Raw genomic sequence first — 23,503 nt, 5'->3', positions numbered from 1 at the left:
GGATATGCAGGGGTCAAATTGGTGTACTGCTGTGCACATTTAGTAGATGGTTCTGTAGGTTGGGCAGCATTACCTAAGGTGCATCTACTGGTATGATTAGTTTTAAGTTCGTAGAGGCGGGGCAGTCTTGATCTCAGTTTCATGTTTCTGTCTTTATGTGAGCATGAGGCCAGAGGAGGCAATCCTGGAGATGTTATTTTCCCTCATTGTGGCCATGTGTTATTTTTTGGGTCATGAGTAGAGGATGCATGTGGGTGGGCACAGTTATTTCAAAGGGTGGCCGCTACCCTGCTTGGGTATTTCTGAGTCTGGCAAACTTGCTCAAGTTTTCGACTACAAGGATTTCACCCAGGTTGTCCAAGTGCAGACGCTTACCCACAAGACCACATAAAGGTGTCATGTCTCTTACTGAGATTTTGTTTTCCTGGGAATGTTTCACTAAAGATTGTTGGGAATAAAAGGTGGCCACCTTTCACAGTTTGCCAGCTTAGTCATTGGAAAATCTCCCCTCTCAGGTCATTTTCTGGTGTTGATTAATGTGATTTAAATGCAGATGCTCTTTTGTCTGCTGCACTTTCTTTTATGGAAAAGGTCAATTGAATCAAACTTGTGTATTTCACTTTAAGATATGTATACGTACTGTGGCGTATATGCATAGGTGCAAGCTTTTGATTTTTGCTATGGGTCAGAAGTCCCCCCACCTGGTGATGTGACTATAGTACCCATCCCATAGTCAAACACCACATTTTACAGAACATTTTGCAGCAGCAATGGGAAAAAAGCCATATGATTTAAAGGAAGATATAAACATAACAGTCACCTAAGCTGCTCAGTTGCCAATGCAACATTCTCTTATGGGATTCCCTGCTTCCCCTTTCAATTCCTGCACCCCGCCAAACAGCTGTGACATGCTCACCCCCTCCAATGAAGGCTGAGGGGGTACATCGATGAGGCTCCATTCTCATTTTGTCTGCTACAACAAAATGAATCCTCACTCCTGATAATGCCACATAGGTAAATGTTAACAGTGACAAAACATATACTGGATGTCACATTGTATTTGTCTCCTGCCTTACTAATGGCAACATGTTTTTAATGTAACTGCCCATGATATTTTGTATATTAAAGACTCATTGTGCGAAATATTTTTCTGTAATATCACAGGTCACCATTTATGCAAGTAAATAACAGGTCATCATTTATGCAAATAAGGGGCATCGCGCACATTTTATGCCGAACAAGGCCCCGCAAATCCTAGGCCAGGCCCTGACTGTGCGTGCACGCTCCATGCAGAAATAGGCAGGACACAGCAACCTATCTCACGGTGCAGCTTCAGGTGCTGACCGGCCACTGTTTGCTTAAATATACTGTCAACCAAGGCACTGCATTTTCACGGGCTTTAGTTCACAATATATTCCAACATGCACGCCTAAGGGGATTTGCAGCCTCCTAACATCATTTGGAAATGGCCCCTGGCATGTTCTGCAGTAGCCTGAGGCAGCTAATAATGGGCATGAGTCGCTTGACAACCCTTACGACGTACCTCAGGTCGCTTGAGTTCCTCTGTGACCGCATTAATGTTGTTCCATCCGCCATAAGACCAAAGACCCTGATAAAAGGCGATGCCTATCTGACCAAATCCGGTAACGGTGCCGCGGAAGGCATGGTGAAAATGTAAATCGTTTCCATTGGCCAGCATGACCAAGCCGCCAATGACAATGACCAGCAGGGCTGCGACCTTAGCGGAAGTGAACATGTTCATGACAGACGTGGCCAGCTTCACTGCCAAACAGTTAATGACGAGTATAAAGAGCACGCAGGCTATGGCGGCTGATTTGACCACTAGCTCAGGTGATTGACACCCTGGATAAAAAGGCTTGACAACGTAATGCGCGAAGGACAGCGCTATGGCTGCTGTGCTTGAAGGCCTGCGCAGGAAGACGGTGAGGTAGAGGTACAGGAAGGCCGGGACGGGCCCAATGTTCCTTAGGAGGTAGGTGTAGCTCCCGCCCGATTCCGGAATTGTGGCTCCAAGTTCAGCAAAGCACAGGGCGCCGAGCATGGAGACCAGGCCGCCCGCAGCCCAGACGGATAGGCTGCCCCCGACGCTCCCCATGTGGGCCAGCATGCGCTGCGGGGTCATGAAGATCCCGGAGCCAATCATAGAGCCGGCAACCAAACACACACCGCTGAAAAGGCCGAGACTGCGCTTCATCCGCAGGACTTCTTTTTTTCCTGCTCCAGTGCCTGAGGGAAGACCCTGGTTTGAGGTCGCGTCGACATTCTGTCTCCTCATGGCTGTTGGAGACTTGTATACCTCCAGGTGCAAACACCTTGAATAGTTCTCCAATGGAAGGTCTGCTGCTATATGAAGCTGCCAATTCTAAACATTAACTCTCCTGTTAATGGCTGGATGGCTGTTTAGTGCGCTCTTGTCGAATCATAAAGAAACGAAAGATTGTTTGCTTAGGATCTGTGCCATGTTGTCTTAATTGTTAATGTGTGGCTCTTCACACAGTCACTTGTTTAGACAGGTGGTGGATCTAAATTGGACAGCACACAAACAATGATGTTTACCTTGAACGGAACAAGCACACCTGAATTATCCAGTAAGGCAGGGCAGCTGAATAGAAACAGTGGGCCTGGAACGTGTGCCATGGCATAGAGTCACCTGGCGTAGCATCACTTAATCTGACATCTTATAATATGGCATTATAAGGCATAAAAGCTGGAGAAATAATGTTTTGCATGGATATAAACTAATAAATGTGACCAACTTGGATGTTTCCAAAGTACAAATGTTTGCCCTGCATTATTAGGGGTTTGTTGGGCAAGACATGGTAACAATAACTACATCAAGATCGTTTTAACCATCACCCTAAATGACAATACATCTTGACACGCAATTCTACCATCGAAACAAGTTACCGTTATTACCGGTACACAATGGAACATACAGTACGTGTAGATATGCGTCTGCACTAAATTTACCCATTATCACACTAACTCACCACAGAAAGAATCTGCCCAATTCCTCCCTTCGCCCCCTTCAATTAATCCAGAATAGGACTGGAAGACTTATTCTTGGCCTCAAACCCAGGGACCACATCTCTCCAGCCCTAAAATCTCTCCACTGGCTCCCTGTGGCTACGAGGATCAATTTCAAGACCCTCTGCATCATCCACAAGGCTTTCTGAGGCCTGGCACTACGCAACATCCAACTGTCTCTTCCTAAATACCTCCCTGCTAGAGCCCTCAGGTCTTCTAGTTATAACTTCCTGCAGACTAGATGCTTCTCCAAGCAGAGAGACGGGTGTAGATCTTTCTCCTCTGCAGGTGCCTCCCTCTGGAATGGCCTCCCTGCCTCTCTCAGACTTGATCGGGATCTCTTTAAGTTCCAGAAACTTGTCAAGACATTCCTTTTCTCTTCTTCCTTCCCTCTTCTCCTCCCCTGCTAATCTCCCCCTCAGCTCCTGACTGACTGTCTGGCTTCCTTATGAGTCGCATCTGGCCCCCCTGAGTCCAGTTTACTCCTGCACTTTGTCCCCTTGTCCCCCTTTTCCCCCTGCACTTGCCCCTTGGGCCCCTCATGCACTTCCTTGACTGGACCTGCACCAATCTAGCCCTTCCAGCCCCTTACCTCGCACTTTTCTTGGCCCTTTAGTCCCCTGCCTTCTGTTCCCTTCTCTGGCACCTCCACCGGGCTCCCCCTGGCGCCCACCTCTGACGGACCCTTGCACCCTGACTTGCAATTCACCCCCTTCCCTTATTTTTATTTATTTAGTTATTCTCCCCTACACTTCTCGTTACTGCACTTGTTCTCAATGTTAGAAGGCTTAGTAGGATTGTTTCCTTTTTGTTCCCTGTTCCCCCCTGTCTTATTGCGCCTCGAAACACTTTTGTATAGGTGCATTTTAAATAACCAATAAATATATAAAATAATATAGCACAAACGTCCACACTCCTTAAACACCACACTGACAGACCACACAACCACACAAACAATTTACATTAGTAACCTGAAGTTTACATTAACTCATCTGGACAACTCCCAAAATATCTAAAGCTTAAACACCACAAAAAGCCCTGTCTTTTGAGATCTGCACATATCAACATTGCAACAATCATGAAACTCCAATAAACCATGAAAAGGGCAGGAGTTGTGCTATACAAGCCGCAATAACATTGCATAACATCACATATCAAAGAAATTCACTAATTCTCTGGTGGGGCAGTACTCTGGACGGCCCAAGCAAGTTTGGTGATTGGTAGGAACGGGGGAGAACGTTAATATTGGTACTGACACAGTCAGCACCCTATATCATAATCTGCATGGCATAACAAGTGATATGTGGCTGAGGGAGGGACAGTGCAACAATAACACAATTCTAGGTGATCGCGTCAAGGGCCACTAACAGAGGGACAAGAGGACTATTTAGCCTTAAAATCATTATATCTTCACATTCAAAGGGAGTCTTTTTTCAAATAGTGTAAACGTATTCACTGCTGAGGACTCCAATTTACACAGTTAAATTACAGTGAGACTAAATTATTTGCCCAGCATTATAGGCTTTGGTTAAGCAATGAAGTTATAATTGTAATTAACCCTGCAATTTTGGCATTGGACCACATTCTTTCCAAGCAGTCGTTTTTAAGAATTAAGTTCTGACTTTCAAATACTTCTATTGTACTGTCGTATTGTGATTACTTGCAAAATACACAAATCACATGGTAAGGCAACCTGACAATATGCACATCTTTATAGAAACATGTTAAGCCAAAAGAGTATCATTATATTTTATTTCCACATCCTGAATATTAAACTGCAAGTCCCAGAATGTGCAATAATGTAAGTCTGAACATCTCCTGTTTTGCATCACTGTACACAACTTTAAGGCACACATTAAAAGTAATTGTGGAGAAAGGTCACTTTGCTACAGAGATTGTTTGTCAAACCTCCAGCTTGCTGCATTTTATGATGTTAAGAAGACTTGACTATTCATATCAAAGCAAGCCCCCTTTTTTGCATGTGAAGGGAGTAGACATCATGGATATAAATAAACCATAACAATGAGCTCTATAGTGTTACTCGCTTTGTCTTGATAGCAGACACAGATTTCACCTTAGCAGATGTGAATATGTTCATGACAGGTGTAATTAGCGTCACTGCCGGTAAATAACGAGTATAATAACAGCATGCTAGGGCATTAGAATGGACGATGTGTTGCCTATATGAAGTTGCGAATTATAAACTTTAACTCTCCTGTTATTGAGTGGGTGGCTCTTTTGTGCTCTCTATTTTTGTGATAAATAGACGAACGATTATTTACCTAGGGTTTGTGCCTTGTTGTGGTAATTGTTAATATGTCACATTTCACCCTTCAGCCCTAGGCACTGTATTAGATAGGACCGATTAGAAGTATCTCACAGACTGTTTAGTCAGTAGAGTCGCCTCCTCCAAACGATTGGGAAAAATAGAATGGTCTGGGGTGTCAAACGCTGCTGACAAGCCCAGAAGCATCAGCACACCCGTGCCACCTGCGTTGGGAATCTTTTGCAAACTATCTTCTACATCCAGTAGCGTCATTTCTGTCCCGCGGTATGGCCTGATTCCCGACTGTCTGCGTCCTGGAATCATTTTGTTTTCTAGGCGTTCTTGCAGCGAGATTTTAGCAGCCTTGTCCGGCACTGGCTCGTTGGAAATAGGTCTGTAATTCCCTAAATTACCTGGGTCCAGGGGTGGCTTTTTGAGCACCGGTGTGTTCCAGACATGTTTTAAAAAACATCAGATATGGCGGAGTCACACAAATAATGATTCGCACTCTTGGTGACCATAGGAGCCAGTGCATCGATACACGGTTTGATCATCTGTGAGTTGCCAGGATCTCCTATGCTTGGTGGGATTGAAATGTCACACTGTAGTTTTGGTCTCTTTTAAAGATATGTCCCGATAATCCTGCAGCATGTGCCACGCTCCGCCTGCTTTTCCGCTGAGTCACCAGTTACCTCATGATTCCGAATGCTATTATCAGATAGATGAAGGTGGTGCTCTTTTGGCATTGCCATGCACACTTCATTTTGCACTGGAAGTGAGGAGATGCGAATTCTTATATCATTGATCTGTTTGCTAAAACTAGCTTGTTGTATCTGATTGCACCATGTTTTGTTTGTCCTGGAGTATTTTTCTGTTCCTGCAGAAATGTGAAAATGGCACTCGTGGAATTCGAGGCTCTCGTTACCTGCTCTGCAATAAACGTCTTTTTTTTGCCACAATAAAGCCTGGCGTATATTTTGCTCTAGAACATTTAAAAGTCGTGGCATTTGGAGGGGTTAGGTCACACCTCCATTTATGATGTAGTCTTCTGACTGCCCTTTTAGTCTGGGATATTATGTGGCGCTTAAGTGCTACGTTTAAGCCAATACTATTGCATTGTTTAGTTTAGTTTATTTATTTATAGAGCACACCTAACCCAAAGGCATCTAAGCTTTGGAGTACAGGTACGAGGGTGATGGCGTGTGAGGAAGGACCCTCAGCTTCTGGGCTTTGTTTGGTTATTTATTCACTCCCCGCCCAGAACACACCCTCCTGGGATCTCTTTGAGCTCACTATAGCAAGCATTAATATCAACCATTCGCCTGCCAGGGTTATTTCTAAGCAGTCTGCTTAAGTTAATGGCTTAATTGCAGCTGTTAATGGCTACTGGTGTAATACAAATGTTTTCATCAAGAATGCAGTGCAAATTGAAAGGCAGGCATTCCTACCCTCCAGACTCAGGGAACAGTAGTTGTGTAAACTGAAAAAAGTCTAGCGATTTTATTCAAAAAAGCATATAATTTTAATGACTATGACAAACACATGAGAATGATTATTTTCCCATCACAACCACATTATTTAACAACCAAAGGCTAAATAATACCAAGTGTGTATTCAGCCACTTGATTTATATCTCTTCCATGCACTGCACTCCTTTCAAAAACAAACAAAGACAAATCCAGCAGTTTTGACTTAAGGTATTAGATAGGCTTTTTGCCCAGGTAATCAAACCATTTTCCATCCGTTGACATCTTATGGCCAGACAGTACCGTGATGGCAGTGCCTGCCAAATGCCTAGCCCATGGCTACACAAAAGCCCACACTGTTGGCTTTGCCAATGCTTGTTTTTAATTATACCATTTATTTCCTTGATGTTTGACTTAATAGATTTGTTTCTTATATAGAGCTACCTCCTCAAAAATTTGAGCCATAGACAAATTGTATAATTGTACAAGGTCCTCTACTCCAGTTCCGTCTGGGGCATCTGACCAGATGTCGGGATTAGAAAAGTAGGATTTAGCACCTCTGCTGATAATAAGTGTTTGTTGCTATAGTTGATAACCATCCTATCGTTATCCGATGGGGACGTCAAACATTTCCATGGGCACGTAAATGTTATCATGGCGTGATCGGTCATATCCAGCAATAGTAATCGACTATTCTCCAAGCTAATATTATGTGCAAATACCCATTCGCTTTAAATACCTCTTTATGTGGGTCTTGGGTGAAAGATTAATTGATCAGAACAGAATGTGCCTGTGAACAACATCCAGGTAGCAGGTTTAGAGATTCAGCAGCACACCATAAAACACCCTACCATGGATTGTTAAAAATGGGCACTGACTTCTTTTATCAGGCAGCGTTGGGCTCCCACACACCCCTCCTAAAGGGGGGGGCAGAGACACAAGCCCCCTTTGTCCTCCATAAAGACGTCTCTGGAACAACCATGGCCAAATGACCTGTTCTCTACAATGGGTTCCACTCAGGAGGGTCTACTGCCACACTTTAGCTCACTGTACTTTTCACAGAAGTGAAATAGCCATTTGTATATCAATCTGGTCACACCCACAAGGACTGTCCACCACCAAAATGCGCGACAATTCTCGTCTGAGTAAGATTACCAACAGCAACACCAGACACGGGCTTCTGCCTTGTTGGGCATCCTCAGTGACGTGTTAGCTGTGTGTTTCTAGAGCACAGAGAGCAAGGGATCCATGCCTGAATAACCCTTCAAGCTTGAAGAAGTGACATAATATGCTCCACTACTCTTATGACAGGTATTGCTTTTGTAGAGGAGTCACACCACTGCCAAGAAGTGCCATGAAAACCCAAGTGTTTTCACCAATGCCATCATATTTAGAGATATGGAAAGCATTGTGAAGGATATGTCTAGTTAGCCGAGTAGTGCAAGGTTCTCGTATGCCTGGTTAACAAAGCTGCGCCAGATTCTTTTAGGTCCAGTTACTAAGAAGTGCCAGGATCAGCTATGCCTAGTTGGCACAGCATGGCTAGATTCCGTCATGCCCAATGAGGACATCAATGCCATGTTCAATGTTGCCCAATTAGTTTATTTATTTATTTTTTTTGGCTATTTGTAATGCGCCTATAAAGCAAAACATGTGTTTGAGGGCGCATGCAGACAATAGAGGGGTACAAAGGAGGGGTACAAAGGAGAAAATAAAAACAGTAACGGTCCTCCTAGTCTCTTGATACATTTGGATTGGGCAAGTGTTACAATAGAATGAAGGGAGAAGGGGAGGAGGTGAAGGAAGGGAACGAACAGGGTACACGGACGGTAACATTCTTACTAGGTCGTGAGACAATTCGGTCGTGCAAGTGCTATAACAGAAAGAGGGGAGAGGGGGAACGAGGGAAGGGTAGTAAGGAGAAACAAGGGGAAGAGACAGACAGTTACACCCTTACTAGATCGTGACACAATTCAGAGCCTGCAAGTGTAAAACAGAAAAGAGGGGTGAGGGGTAGGGAAGAGAAGGGAACTTTTGAAAACATTTGAGGGACTGAAAAAAGTGGCCCTAGAATCCCCAAAATAGGAATTCTGACCTAACAGTATCCTTCCCAGATTTTAAGTGCAGGTGAACAGGTCCAAACAGCAAAGGCTGGACTGAAGAAATGACATTGGAGTGGGTGCACAATGGGAAGCCACACCCTATGGATAGAGGGCATCATCACATATGTGTAACAAACCACAATGGAAAGCTACACCCTATCAAGAGGGGGGGGTACATCACATATGCAGGTGCAAGGAAAGTAACAGCAACAATGGAAAGCGACACCCTATGGAGAGGGGGCTACCTCACATATGCAGGTGTAAGGAAAGTAACAGCAACAATGGAAAGCCCTAGCCTATAGAGAGGGGGCTACATCACATATGCAGGTGCAAGGTAGGTAACAAGCAACAATGGAAAGCCACACCCTATGGAGAGGGGGCTACATCACATATGCAGGTGCAAGGAAAGTAACATCAGCAATGGAAAGCCTTAGCCTATAGAGAGGGAGCTACATCACATATGCAGGTGCAAGGAAAGTAACAGCAACAATGGAAAGCCTTAGCCTATAGAGAGGGGGCTACATCACATATGTAGGTGCAAGGTACAATGGAAAGCCACACCCTATGGAGAGGGGGCTACATCACATATGTAGGTGCAAGGAAAGTAACAGCAACAATGGAAAGCCTTAGCCTATAGAGAGGAGGCTACAACACATATGCAGGTGCAAGGTAGGTAACAAGCAACAATGGAACGTCACACCCTATGGAGAGGGGGCTACATCACATATGCAGGTGCAAGGTAAGTAACAGCAACAATGCAAAGCCTCCCCTTATGGAGAGGGGGCTACATCATATATGCAAGTGCAAGGTAAGTAACAGCAACAGTGGAAAACCTCACCCTGTAGAGAGTGGGCTACATCACATATGCCAGTACAAGGATGGTAACAAGCAACAATGGAAAGCCTCACCCTATGGACAGGGGGATACATTACATATGCAGGTGCAATGTAAGTAACAGAAACAATGGAAAGCCTCACCCCATTGCTGGGGCAGCAACAAGAATGCAGCAATAAGGAGGTAGAAACAAGGGCAAATTAGCTAACTGAAAGTCTTGCAGTATCACGCCACAGAGCATAAGGTAGTTGGTGGCTCAGCACAGAAGAGAGTTTCTGAAAACATCCACGTGGAGTAGCGCACTGCATTAAGACAAGGTGAGTGGAATGAGGGTAAAGTATAAAGTCAGAAAGAGAGAGATCCAGGGTAGAAAACACTGCGGCCATGTCTTGTGGGTGGGATATGGCACAGGGCAGGTATCAGGCAGTCAAGAAGGAAAGAACAAGCAGACGGGGGATTCAGCCTTCCTACCTTGAAATGTTGCGCAGATGCGAGACAACGGCTCGGGTGGCGTGCCTAGGATCAGCAAGGCGTGGAGGGGAAGATCAGGACAGAGATGTAAAGCGGTTGCTGCCAGGCCGCCGAAAGCCCCGGACAGGTGATGTTCCAGGCCCTTGGATGCAGCACTTGGATTTGGCCCTTGGATGTGAGCCGGCTTCGCCATGCTGGCTTACTTGTAGTGGATGTTGTCACCAAGGTCCCAGCCAATCCGCATATAGCGGAGGCGGGATACATCTTGATCCCTGATCCTTTGTGACAAAGGCTCCAGCAACAGTGCAAATGTCAGCGGTGAGATGGGACAACCCCATCTGCTCCGCCCAGAGATCTTTTGGTGCCGCCAACATCTGGGTATTCATCCAATTCATGCATAATTTACCTGAATGTGATGCATACATTTGGGGCCACCCCCACATTTTCGTAAAACCAACAGCAAATAATCCCAGTCGACATCAGTAATTGCTTTCTTAGCATGGACTAGGAAAAGGGCGAATGGAAGGCTCACCCTATAAGCTATATCCCAGATTCAGTTTGCACAGTAGTGTCTAGTTCACCAACCCCCTCCTCATCTGAATCCGTATGGAAGGCGATTGGATCGTCTGTGTCGGTTTCCAAGGAGTCGTCTGATGAAATTTCCTTTCTTCCCTGTCTCCAGGAATCGCTGGGTTTCTTCTTGTATGTCCTTTCCCTCTGTTTGGAGTAATGAGTATGAGCTCCACCGGAGGCCACTTTGCCAGTAAGGCTGTTTGCCTGGCAGCGGGGACCCCACGGAGCCCACCCCAGGCCAGGGAAAAGCCTTGCCGAAAAACCTTGGCAGGTAGTTAAGAGATGTTCCTGACGTGGACTACAGATCTCAGAATGCACTGCTGTGAAGGTGATGATGCAGTGAATCCAAAGAGGGTGTCCAGGTTCTGGTTCCACAGAACAGCGTTGCAGAAAACCCTTTACATATACGAACCGAAGTCTGAGGCTGTAGTACTCCGAGAACATAGCGAGAGGGGCGTGACTGAGGAGAAGGAGCGAGCACCCGAAGAGTACTGCGTGGGACAGAGGTAAGCGGGAAGGTACGGGGAAAGAGGAGTATGCAAGTCAGAAACGGGAAAGAAGAGGAATAGCCGCCTGAAAGCGGGAGGAATACAAACACACCGGAGCGTAGGTTAAGCTTCCCGAAACACTGGAAGTTGCAACGCAAGCGCGTTAGCAATTTCCGGGTCTTTAATGGCTGGGAAGGCTAGAATGTGCATAGCGTTGCTGAAGGGATTAGTCCTTTTTCCATTTTCTCCACCTTCCCCATAGCTTCCACAGCCGGTGGACCATGACACTATATCATTGTCATCTGTGAAGCTTGATGTTATCCTGTGCCTGCCTACTATGACTAATGAACTTGGCGAGAGCAGGACCAGGCAAGTTGCTATCACCTTAGCATATATCCGGGCACCATTATGGACGATGGGGATGATCATCTCTACAACATCATATCAGAAATAAGTGATAGGTGAAGCTGAAGGGGATGCAATTGTTTTTTTAAATAAGTTTAGTGTGAAGAAGAGGACTTGTGGGTAACGCCTGGCGGGAGAAATGGTTGGTGTTCCAAGAGATGAAGAAGGAGCAGTTAGGTAGAATTCTATCAAGGGCAGTGTCATTAAAGCCAGGGAACAGCGGGCATATCGTGAAGAATGCAGCGCCAAGAGTACGCCCTCTTCACATACTTTCACATTAAACCTGCAGGTCATTGGGCCCTATGGCGAGACACGGCGGGTGACCAGTATACAATATTGAAACGATCTATAGCAAAAATAAAAAGTCAAGGGCTGTGTCCGACATGAGGATGAGTGAGATGTAATCGCCTGTCCTTGAACCCTCAGCAAGAGTAGATGCTACTAACCTGCTCCAACAACATGCCAGATTGTATTCTGCCCAGTTAGCATAGTAATGCCACATTTCAATATTCATAGTTATCACTCTGAAGCTATTTACCATTATGCCCAAAAAGAATAGCAATCCCAAATGTCCAGTTGGCACTACAAGGCACAATTCCATTGAGGACAGTGTGTGAGTGTATAGTATGGACAGTGTGTGCAGTGCTACGGCAATGCTGGGGATCAGGGAGCCTCAATCTTACTTTCTTTACGGGCACTTTGTTCCTGACACTGGGCCTCATTGCAAGTTCGGCATAGTGGGGAAAAATTGGCGGAAATTCTGTTACAGACTCTTTTTTGGCAGTCACGTAAATACCACAGTTGTTGCTGTGCTGCTGAACTACAAGTTTGACCTTGAAGTGGAGAATTTTCCTTCAGCATCATGCTGGTGTAAAATCGGCACACTCGATTCTGGTGTTCCTCTCCCTGGTAATCGGTTCCTGCAGCAGCAATGGAAGCACAGCCAGCTCCGAGAGGATTTCCAGATGAGTTTGTCTTGGGGTCGATTGGTCCCACCAACTCAAGGGGAGAAGTCGTCCTTTGCATTTCTTCTCTAGTCGAGGCGAATTCAGAGCTTCAGCACTACAGTAGGGCTTCACTGGGCAAACCAACAGTCCAGGAGCTGCGGCAGGTGTCTCTTCCAAGTTCTTCTTCGGATTCCTTCGTCCAGTGGTCGACTCTGCCTTCCAGGCCAAAATGCCTCGCCTTTTATGCAGGTTTCTCCCTTTCACTTGCAGCCTAGCTGTTGGGGAGAATTCTCAAAAATGTGCTAATTCCCTCTTACCAACCTCTGATATATATAAATATATATGTATATATATATTTATGTTACAGTAACAACATTAGAGTTAATGTTACATCACATGTTACATAAGAACATGAGAAACCATGTTCCTCTGCAACGTTTGATCTCTTCCATGAAAGTTCACCAGATTAGCAAAAATTCTTTCCTTATAACAGCCAAATTGTGTGAATTTTCCAGAAGACTGTCATGTAAACACACAATGTGCAAAAGGTATTTTTGCGTTGGGTTTTGTTTAGACCCCTCAAAAAATTCTTTCCGGATGCATAGCCTGAAATTGTCCACTTGGATTTTTGAGATTTGCTGCATACTAGTAGTCCTTCGCCAGGTATGGTGCTACAAAAGTTCAAAAACTGGGGCAGCCAAATATGAGATATTGGCCCTCATTATGTGTCCAGTGGTAACCGTGCAGGTAAAACCGGCAGGTAGCTGCCGGATCCGTAATGATTTACTGCCGCTTGACTTGCCGGAAACACCGGGGCATCACAACCCTGGCAGTCCGGTAAGTCAGGCGGTGGTAAAATGTTGATCCCCATTCCGACAGGTCCCATTGGACTCTATGGGAGTTCGGACCACAGAAGCACCAGCACGGTTAATAATGGTGCCAGTGCTTCCGTGAACGTCTGCAGGTGGGTGCCATTCCGCCAGCCCGGTCTGACCCTGGCGGGCAGTATGGCACCCACACGCAGACACTGGGTGGTCAGTGGAACTGGCACTTAGCCTTAGCCACCCCTTCAAGATGTGAGAGAGATAGTCCAGGGACCTATAAAGGCCTAACACAGTTAGGACCAATATGGAGGCTGCCAGGATGGGCTCCCAAAGAGCCCACATGGTCAGGACAGCCATTTTGGGCCTACCTCGTCATCACCCTGCAGAAAAGGAGCCCTAGAAAACAAAATGACAGAGAGCAGGATAAGATTGGTTCCCCAGAGGCTACCAAAAAGTACATTGGGCTAACAATGCAATCAAAAATGGCTTGCACGCTTAGTGAAGCCAAAACTGAAGCACAGCTACTACCAACCTATTCCTTAAAACCAATGTAAGTTGACAGAATAACACCACAGCAAAAATGCCAGAGATGCATGCCTGTGACTGGACACCTTTGGAGTACCCAATACCCTCTTCCTTACTTAAGGTAAAAGGCTTGAAATGGCAGGGGGACTTACGGAGAAGGTCCCCTGGCCACTAATATGAGATGAAAGAACCATAAAAGACAGGGGGAGAAGAAAACATTTCAGGGGCTGAAAAAAGTGGCTCTAGAATCCCCAAAATAGGAATTCTGACCTAACAGTATCCTTCCCAGATTTTCACTCACACTCAGTATCAAAGAGGAAATTAAAGGAAACAATCGGTAATAAAAGTTGGTGCACTGCTTTTTAGGAATGGTGGGGTCTTAAAGGATTGTTTCAAAATAGTAAAAATATGCATTAGAAGGGGGCGTGGCTTGGAGCACCATCGATGTGGTCGCTCCGCTGAAGCCGCCTGTGGATTGCCCGCTACCGCAGCAAAATTTGTGCGGTTCTCCTAATTAAAATGGATCATCGATCAGCTATGAGGATCGGAACCGGTGGGGCTTAAACGTGGCAAAGATGAAGAGCTAGTGCAGAAACACTGCACCCGAAAGCGCCGTCTGAAACCCAGCACCCTGCGCCACCAGAGAAAAACAAGATGGCGGGCGCGTATGTGAGTCCATACGCGGCTGGGAAACGGAGGCGAACCGCACAATGACATGCGAGTTGGCGGGGCTAAGGGCCCAGATATGAGGTCCAAACTGAATCCAGACGGGGAGGCGGTCCTGCGGCCCGGACCCATCAATAGCATCGGAGCGGAGGGGGAACTCTGGCTAGGAAAGCCAGCCCACCGCCCGAGCGTGACACGCAGCGGTGGGGGCCGCGGATGGGACCGCGCTCGTGACCCGTGCCCGCCCTGTGCTGGGTGCCGGCGTGCAGCGCCCGGCCCCGGAGGAGGGGAAACGGCAAAGCCGGACGGATCGTGGCCCTGGTGGGGACCCCATCGCAGTGGGAGCTGCGCCTGAGACGAGCGGCGTAGAAGGAAAACCTGCCGCCCGCTCCCGCTTCTGGAGAGGCCCAATCGTGGACTCCAGCTGGAGAAAACAACTCCCACTGATCTGCTCCGCTGGAGCATCGTAACACCCCACTGTGGAGGACCCCTCTTGTTTTGCTCTCCGCCGCTGCCTGCTTCGACCCCCCCATGGTGGACCCACGCTCTCCAAGCGAAAGACTTCAGAGGAAGACCCTAAAACTCTGCGTTACTGAGGCGGTCTACGCCCATAGTGACCCCTTGCTGCACAACTCATCTGCTTAAGTTACTGAACGGCTCCTGCAGAAGCCCCCTCTGAGATCCGCCTTCTGTATACTTCCTGGGGCGCCCCGGCCCACATCCTCGCTCGGCGACACCGGCTTTCTCAGGGAAGCGGGACAAGTCCCTGGTCCCCTCCTCCTCCTTAAAGACACCCGAACCTCCTACCCTGCTTAGCCTAACCGGAGGGACGCAACCTACCGGTCCAGTAAGACAGACAGGCTTCGCCTCGGACTTGCAGAGCCCACTGCTCTAGAAAATCACGGAGACCGCTGCCCACAAGATCTTCACCACAACCTCAGAACCCCTCTGGGGAACCTCGACGCCTCTGGGTACATCAGCCCCACTTGGCCGCCATGTCTGAACAAGCGAAGACCAGCAAAAACACAGATATAGCCACCATGTTCTCGCCAGCAGACAAGGGTAAGAAACAGGACCCTCCCAGTCTTACCCCGCAGAAATCCCATGAAGGAAAAGAAGCTCTCGCTACCAAAGGGGACTTAGTGGCTTTTATGGCAGACATCAAGAATGAATTCCACTCATGCTTGTCAGAACTCACCACCAAAGTTGAACAGACTGACTAAAGGGTGACTGAGGTGGAGCAGAGGCTGGGAGAGATTGAAGATCGCTCGCAAGAACACACAACCACACTGGAGGAAGTCCAGCAATCAATCAGAGCCCTACAAGACAAGTGCGAGATCCTAGAGTTTAAGCAAGAGGACCTTGAAAATAGGGCCCGCCGCAACAACCTCCGGATCCGAGGGATCCCGTCCTCCATACCCGATAAAAACCTGGCGGGCGGAATACGTTGGGGACTTCTTTCAGTCTTTGCTCCCACAGATGGATAAATCCCAGCTTTTGTTGGACCGCACTCATAGACTACGCCCACGCCAGGGAATAGACTCGGATCTCCCCCCAGATGTCATTACGAGGATCCACTTCTTCACTACTAAAGAGGCCATCTCAGCTGTCAGCCGTACTGGGGACAAACTCTCTTTTCAAGGCTCATCACTTCAAATTTACCAAGACCTCTCAATGCTTACTCTCCAGAAAAGAAGGGCGCTCCGGCCCCTGGCACTCTTCCTCTGCGACCAAAAGGTATGATACAGATGGCAATTTCCAACAGCCCTGCAGTTCTCATACAAGGGGGCGGTGCGATGAATCAGTCAACTGGAAGACGCTAGCAAAATCATGCACTCAATCTCGCCCAAAGAATCCGCCTCACCAGACTTGGAGGTAACTGAGCCCCCGAGCCAGCCCCTTCCCCGAAGCCTAGGCGACCATTATGGTCAAAGGTGCAACGGAGCAACAGGAAGAGATCATCGAGGGTAGGCACGCACCCTGTAGGCTCCCATCATACATACTCACTGACCGTCTGGCCCTGCCCCGTGGGGAACCATCACCTCTAGTGTAAGGCACTTGCACTGCTAACTGTGGCGGCGGGGTATATCCACGGCTTGTGGGATGGTTTTACCCATGCATCCAAGCCCTACAATAAAACTGTGCAGTACTGGCATGGAAAACATCATGATGGCCAGAACTCCCCAGAGAGTGCACAGGGAAAACATGAAGAATAGGCTGCCACCCATGTTTGCCTATGTTGTGAGCACAGGAGGGCACTGCCTAAAACCACCAGTGGGCTACACACACAGTAGCCTGAAACCATTGGGAATGGCAATGCTGATTGCCAAAAAAGCAACTCAGAACTGTGGGGAATTCATTTTCTTAATCCCAAAAATGGTTGCATTACCAGTACTCACCACTATCAGAAAGCCGGCGTTTTAAAACCACCAGACTTTTGTGTAAAACTGAACAAATGAAACAAAACCAGACCAAGGAAAGACTTGCTAAGAGGTGGATACAATGTAAAACTATATTCTGAAATGACATGAAGGAAGTAATTATTTAATGTATATGTAAAAATTGTAAGTGATTTAAACTGGGAACAAAAAGTGACATTTAGCTGAAACCTGGCTTAGTGAAACTGGATTCTGCCTGACAACTACCCCGACAAGAGAAACCTGTTCAGCCACTCTTCCCAGGCCTAGCTGCATCCTGCTGCCCCTTGCCAAAAGGAGTTGTCACCTCTCTGATTATATTAGGGGTGGAGCAGCTGGGGACTACAGGGAGTTGAACTAAGGCCTGTCCTGGACTCAGGCAAATGTTATATTGGGGGCGTCGTAAAAGTGGCTTCCTCTTAGGGGAAACTGGGAGGGGCAGTGCCTCTGCTAGCAGCTGAGCTTGGGGGAAGTGGATAAACCAGTTATTCCACCCTGTGATGTGGGAAGCCACACCCCTTTTTGACCAGGGCATAATTTTAAAAAGATAGATAACTCATAGTGCGGACTTGTCAGAATTATATAAGTAATATCATTATTTTTGTGATTTTTCTGTGAACATTTTGAGAGGCGTTAGGACCCTGTCGTGTATTCTGGTATTCTGGGGGGTTGCTAGCGGAAAATAGGGTCTCACTCCAAATGTCTGCATGTTAAAAATCTGACACTTCATCAATTAATGTCCATACTCCTTGCGCACTTGTGTGTAATTTTGGGTAAATGTCCGATATTGCAAAACCAGTTAAAAAGCACAAAATGTTGTCATTTTTGAATGCAAGCCCCCAGGAAGATCAGAGGCGGACAAGCATGGACCATAAGGAATATATAATGTGCACATGTAATTTCAACAAATTGCATATCTGGGAAGGATGTATTTGAATCAAATATAGATTTTGTGGGCAAACTGACCAGGGGAGGATCCTCTGACCCATAAACAGACTTCGGGCCTCATTACGACCCAGGCGGTAAGTTACCGCCTGGGCCGTGACTTTACCACCATGGCGTAAACTACGTTTACGCCATGGTGGTTGGCGGACTTACCGCCCCATTCCGACCTAGGCGGGGCGGTAAGTCCCCAATCCCCATTTACCCTTCCCCATTCCCATTTTTGCCCCATAGGGCATAATGGGAGTGGGGAAGGCGTTAATTACGCCACCGTAAATTACGGTGGCGTAATTAACTCCATGGTCCCTTAGCGCCATGGATTTTAACACCTGCTAAAAGCAGGTGTTAAAAGCACCATGGCGCTAGGGGACCTCGTAATCAGGCGGTAAGGGTCGGCGCTGTTAACGCTGCCGTAAACCCCTTACCGCCTGAGTTGTAATGAGGCCCTTCATCATGCTGACAATCCATTTCCTTCCCCAATCATGGGAGAGGGGAGAATTGGGCCATTGACAAGTAGAAAGGGGCAGGCTTAGCTAGGCCCAGGCACACACCCATTTTCAAAACACATAAAAAGAGACTGCTGGGACAGGTAGAGACATTCAATTCCATTTGCTGCGGAGCATGCTGACCGACGACTTCACATCCAGAGATCCAGACTTCAAATCCATCAATCTCCAAAGACCAGAACTTTACTTCAGAACTTAAAGCAAGGGCCTAAACCCACAAACTGAGAACTCTTCTCAGCAGGCCTCAGCAACCTTAAAATCATTTGCGAACTATTCCACAGCCGGGCGAGCTGTTTGAATTCTTTTGCCAAGAACAATTGCCAGAGACCAAACCAGAGATCCAGAGTGACCCAGACCGCTGTGGGCAGAACCAGAGAGCTGACCCAGATCACTGTGAAGTGCCGAGACCAGAACCGGAGTCCAGTCCAAAACCTGACCAGATCCGTGGCGAGGCCTATTTCAAATTTATATTGTGAGTACCTAGCATAACTGTGCAGAACCAATCTCTTAGTTAAAATAATCTAATCCAAACTATTTTAACATAAGTAGAACTGCCTCCTAGAAATCGTATCATCTGTCATTTTTAAAGCTGCACAACTGTCACCTGTCAATTCTGCAGCTGCAAGCTGTCACCTGTCATTTTGAGTTTATTTTAAATCCGAAAAACTACCTTTATTTAATTGTCCGTATCTCTGGAACCGTTTGGGTTAGGAACGAAATTTAAGGTTCCTCTGAAAGCTAGAATCTAGGCTTTCCAACGAATCTAGAACCGACTTCCTTATACTTTTTCCGTAATCACGATTCACGCACTCGCGAATTTTGCCGCGATTTGCGATTTGGCCTGATTTCTTTACCTGTAAAAAGATAGCAGCTTTTTGCTTTCCTTTGCCAAAAATTTGTTTGCCTCTTAATACCCATCCCTGAATCATTGCTAAAGTGAGCCTGAGCTCATCCCAAGTAACTCTCACTCACCCTGAACCTCCTAAAGGGAATTAAAAGCATTTTCAGCATATTTCTCACTTCACTGGCACCACATTCAAAGCACTTGGGCCTGTGTTTTAAAACTCATACCTGTTTTCTCTAAGCTTGCTGGGGTGGGAATTGAATTTCGTATGGTATTTGATTGCATTCCTGAGAACTGTGTGCTCCTCTTTCCATCTGCTTCCATTTCTTACATTGCACAGGGGAGGGGGCTGAATTGCCAGAGAAAAAGTGATTATCTTATCTTTTGCTAAAATCATATCAAGTATTTCTGTACTGCATTTTATTCCTCATTGCTTTTCCCTTGAAACCATAAAAGTATTTTCGCTGCCTTATCCATCCTACACCAACTCCTCATTGATTACAAAGAAATGTGCTAGTGTCAGATTCCCCATTGTTGATTAACATTATATTTATAAGGGCGATATTGATTATTAATTTATTATAAAAGCGTGGTATCTATATTTTGTTTTATTTCTCAAATAAACCTTTTAAACTTGCAAAACAGAACTACTTCTTGGCTCAGTGAGATCAGGGGGATTCTAAGAGAGGGGTGTTATATAGGGGTAGTCATCCAGAACTCATGAACTGGACATAAAGATATATCAATAAGGGTTTCCATCAGTATCCCAGACTAGGCATTGACTAAGCTGTAGTGTTGAATTGAATCCTCTTATAAAGTGGGGGCTCGAGCCGGGATATTCTGGGTTAGATCTATCACTTGTGCAGATTAATACAGTGTGCTAACTGACGGGAGACATACATCCGGTCGGATCACCACGCTGTGTTACGCTGTAAAGCACTCCTCAAAGGAACGCTCTAAGGAAACGGTCTGTTTTGCAAAATAAAATAAAAACTTCTGTAAGTCAGGAAGGAACTCAAATTCCAGAATGACGACCGTGGTAGACATGAAAATAGCGAGGGATCACCTCTTACATAAGGTATTTGTGAGTGGACTCATCAGGACAAAACGGTCTGGTTGCAGGCAATCGCGCAACAGGTCACTGAAACAGGGTCAGATATATGGGGAGATCAGGGTCCCCTACATGTGGCCCTGAGTGAACTATATATGGCCCCTAGAGCCAAAGAGGACAAATATGCTGAAGGCCAAGATCTGGCAGATGGCGTTAGAGAAGGCCCAATCTGACCTGGTCTCTTCTGAGCAGAGGCTGCAGAGGAGCCAGGAGTCAGAAAATGATAGCAGACAGTACATCACTAAAATAAAGGAGGATATGGATGTGCTGCAACAGGAAAAGGCTGACCAGGATACCAGATTTCTGGCCTTGCAGAAGGAGTACCAAGAAGGTTTGGACTCCTTACTGTAGAGCCAGAAAAAGCTGGAGCAACAATTAGATTTCAATAGGGCATGTGCCGAGCAGGTAGTCACCCTGCAAAGCCACCTAGATAGGGAGAAGGCACAGAGCAATAAACTGATTTTGAAAGACCTGGATACCCAGGCAGAGTTTGACCAGGAGCGCCAGAAAGCTGGTGCCTTCCAAAGGCAAAGGGACAACCTGGCGGCACAGATGCAGGCTCTTAGTCAGGAAAGGGATACCTTAGGCCAGGAAGTCTGCCACTTAAAAAGGAAAATGGAAGAAAATCACCTGGCCCTCCAGGGACTGGGTGACCTCCAAAAAGAACACCAGAACTTGTTAGAGCACACCAGTAGGGTGGAGAATGCTCTGGCAAGAAAGGAGCAGGCCAATAGGGACACAGCTCAGGAGGTAACCCTCCTGCAGCAGAGACTGGCCCAGTACTCCAGGACCAATCAGGAGGCACAGAGAGAAAATGAGGCTCTCTGTCGGCACAATGATAGGCTCCAGCAACAGGTAGCCATGCAGGAGAGAATGATAGAGTCTAGTAAGGCCTTAACTGAGGAACTGAAAGCGCAGGCTCTTGCATTGCAACAGGGAACAGGGGCGGATAGAGATGAGGTTCGCTGGGAAAGAGGAACTCCTGAGCATAACCTCAGGAGCCCTAATGCCAGAGGCCTTCACCTCTACCAGTCCCTGGACTCTGCCACCCCCATGTTCCCTGGCGCACGTGAGCACAGGGCCACAGGGATGGCAGATTACTATCCAGCTAAAAATATGGGGCTCATAGGCCAGTACCACCCAGGAATGGAGGGGCGGGCATCCGGGCATGGGCACCCAAGCACAGTGCAATTTAGTGGGGAACCCCAGGAGAGTAGGCCCATTAAGGGCAGCCTGAAAACCTCTGCCCAGTTAGGTCAGTGGGGGGGGTACCCATCAAATCCTGCCAGCAAGGAGGGGTCTGAAGACTCCTCTGAGCATTACAGGACACAGGAGACCAGGTCCCCACATTCTGCCAGCCATTCCCAGGCTCGCAGAATCCGGGAAAACCTGGAAGATCAGACGGGCACCTCTGGGAGCAGCGCTTCTGAGTCGGAGGATGAATGGACCAGGGTTACCCGAACCAAAAAGGCCAATAAGGCAAAAAGGGCCTTGCTTAAGGACCCATTGAAACAAATAAAGGCAATAAGGAGTGTCATCACGCCTTATCATAAGAACGCCAAGTATTCTGTTTGGGAACACTTGGAGCTCTATGAGCAAATGATGGAGACTTTCCATTTGAAGGACAACCAAAGCTGTATTCAATATGTAAAGTGGACCTTCTCACCAGAATACTCCAGTTTCTTTGCGGGGCTGGAGGATCAAAATCATTCAAGGTGGTCCACATACAGGGCGGCCATCTTGAAACATTTTTCTGTGCACAGAAATCCTCAAGAGGCTCGCAAGGCAGCCTACAATTTGCAATGTGGGGAGGATCAGGCCCCACAAGAGTTTGTGCAAGAATTAAAGCGTGCTTTTGCGCAGACCACCAGAAGCGTGCGCACGGATAGCAGAGAATTTATCAATACGTTTTTCCATGCCTTACCCAAATACATAATGACCCAGCTCGTGAGAGATTTTCATGAGAAAAGATCTTTAGACTGGGTCATTGAACAGGCTACCCGGATCTATGAGGTGCAGAAGCCTATCGAAAATAAAAATAACGTGCCGAAAAACCCCAAAACCAACAGCACCTCTGCTGCTGCCAAGGTGGCAGAGGTAAAGTTTGCCCCCGTTTTAGATGTGGAGATCGGGGGGCCTAAAAACCTGCCTGCACTAAATAATTCACAGCCCAGAAGGCCCTCGGGCCAGTCACAGACAGGGAGTCGAGGAGGTAGTCCCACAAATGGGGTCCCCCGCACCCCTGACTATGTAAGTCCCCGCTACAAGGGAAACCGACCAATCCTGGGTTATGTGTGGACTCCTCCAGCCCAAGGGGGGGGATCCAGCCAAGAACCTAACCCAGGGAACTTCCCTCCCAACTTCCCACAGGAGGGCAGAAATTCTCCAAATCCTGGGCAGAACTTTTTCCCCAGGTATCCACCCAATTTCCAACCCCAAAACCATCCATCCTTCTTTCCCCAATTCCCTGAGCCCAGACAACCTAATCCGGGAGAGGGGAGGCCAAGGGGGGAGGGGTACCAAAATCTTCCCAACCAGGGGTACTACCAGAGAAGGGATAGCTACCCTTCCCGGGATCAGCCCAGGGGAGAAAATAGAGCCCCGTATCAGCCTGAGCGGGTTTCACAACTTGAGCGCCAAGTCCAAAATATGGCACAAGATCTGGGTCACATACTGAGGACTCAACAGAACCCTCAGATGAGCATGCCACCGCAGAATGCCGCAAACTCTGGACCTGGTGCTCCAGAACAATGACGGGGCAGCACACCGATAACCCACCGGTTCCCAGGGAGGAGGCACAAGGGGAAGGGGGGTGTAAAGCCTTGGAGGAAGCTTCCTTACCAACTTGTAAACAGCCCCTGGAAAACCAGGAACCGGAAACAAAATCTCCTGCCCCTGAAAGCCTGCCTCCCAAGGAGCAGAGGGGGGGAGGAGAAACAAAGGACCCAAACAGACCCACTTTGTGGACGAGGTACAGGTCTTCCAATTTGAGGGAGAGGGATCCTCAGAAGATCCTGGGAAAAGGATCTTCTCCTTCAGAGATGGGGGAACTCCTCCGAAGGAAAAAT

At 47.2% G+C, this 23,503-nt stretch overlaps 1 protein-coding gene across 2 annotated transcripts in view; it reads right to left on the bottom strand.

The window, feature by feature from the left end:
• Positions 1–23,503, bottom strand: part of LOC138453241 (b(0,+)-type amino acid transporter 1-like) — a 434,104-nt gene that overhangs the window by 337,440 nt on the left and 73,161 nt on the right. Inside the window, exon 1 of one of the 2 annotated variants that reach the window (XM_069605899.1) lies at positions 1,544–2,316. The exons of the other annotated variant lie outside the window; for it this stretch is intronic. Coding sequence (XP_069462000.1) covers positions 1,544–2,296 — 753 coding nt within the window. The 5' untranslated portion in view covers positions 2,297–2,316. Of the gene's footprint in view, positions 1–1,543; positions 2,317–23,503 lie in introns of those variants that run through there. 2 annotated transcript variants of the gene reach the window in all.

Source organism: Ambystoma mexicanum, chromosome 4p (assembly GCF_040938575.1).
Source record: "Ambystoma mexicanum isolate Mex_15411 chromosome 4p, UKY_AmexF1_1, whole genome shotgun sequence".
NCBI classification, from domain to species: domain Eukaryota; kingdom Metazoa; phylum Chordata; class Amphibia; order Caudata; family Ambystomatidae; genus Ambystoma; species Ambystoma mexicanum.
Note: the sequence above shows the minus strand (reverse complement) of the source record. Positions and strands in the feature narration are given on the sequence as shown.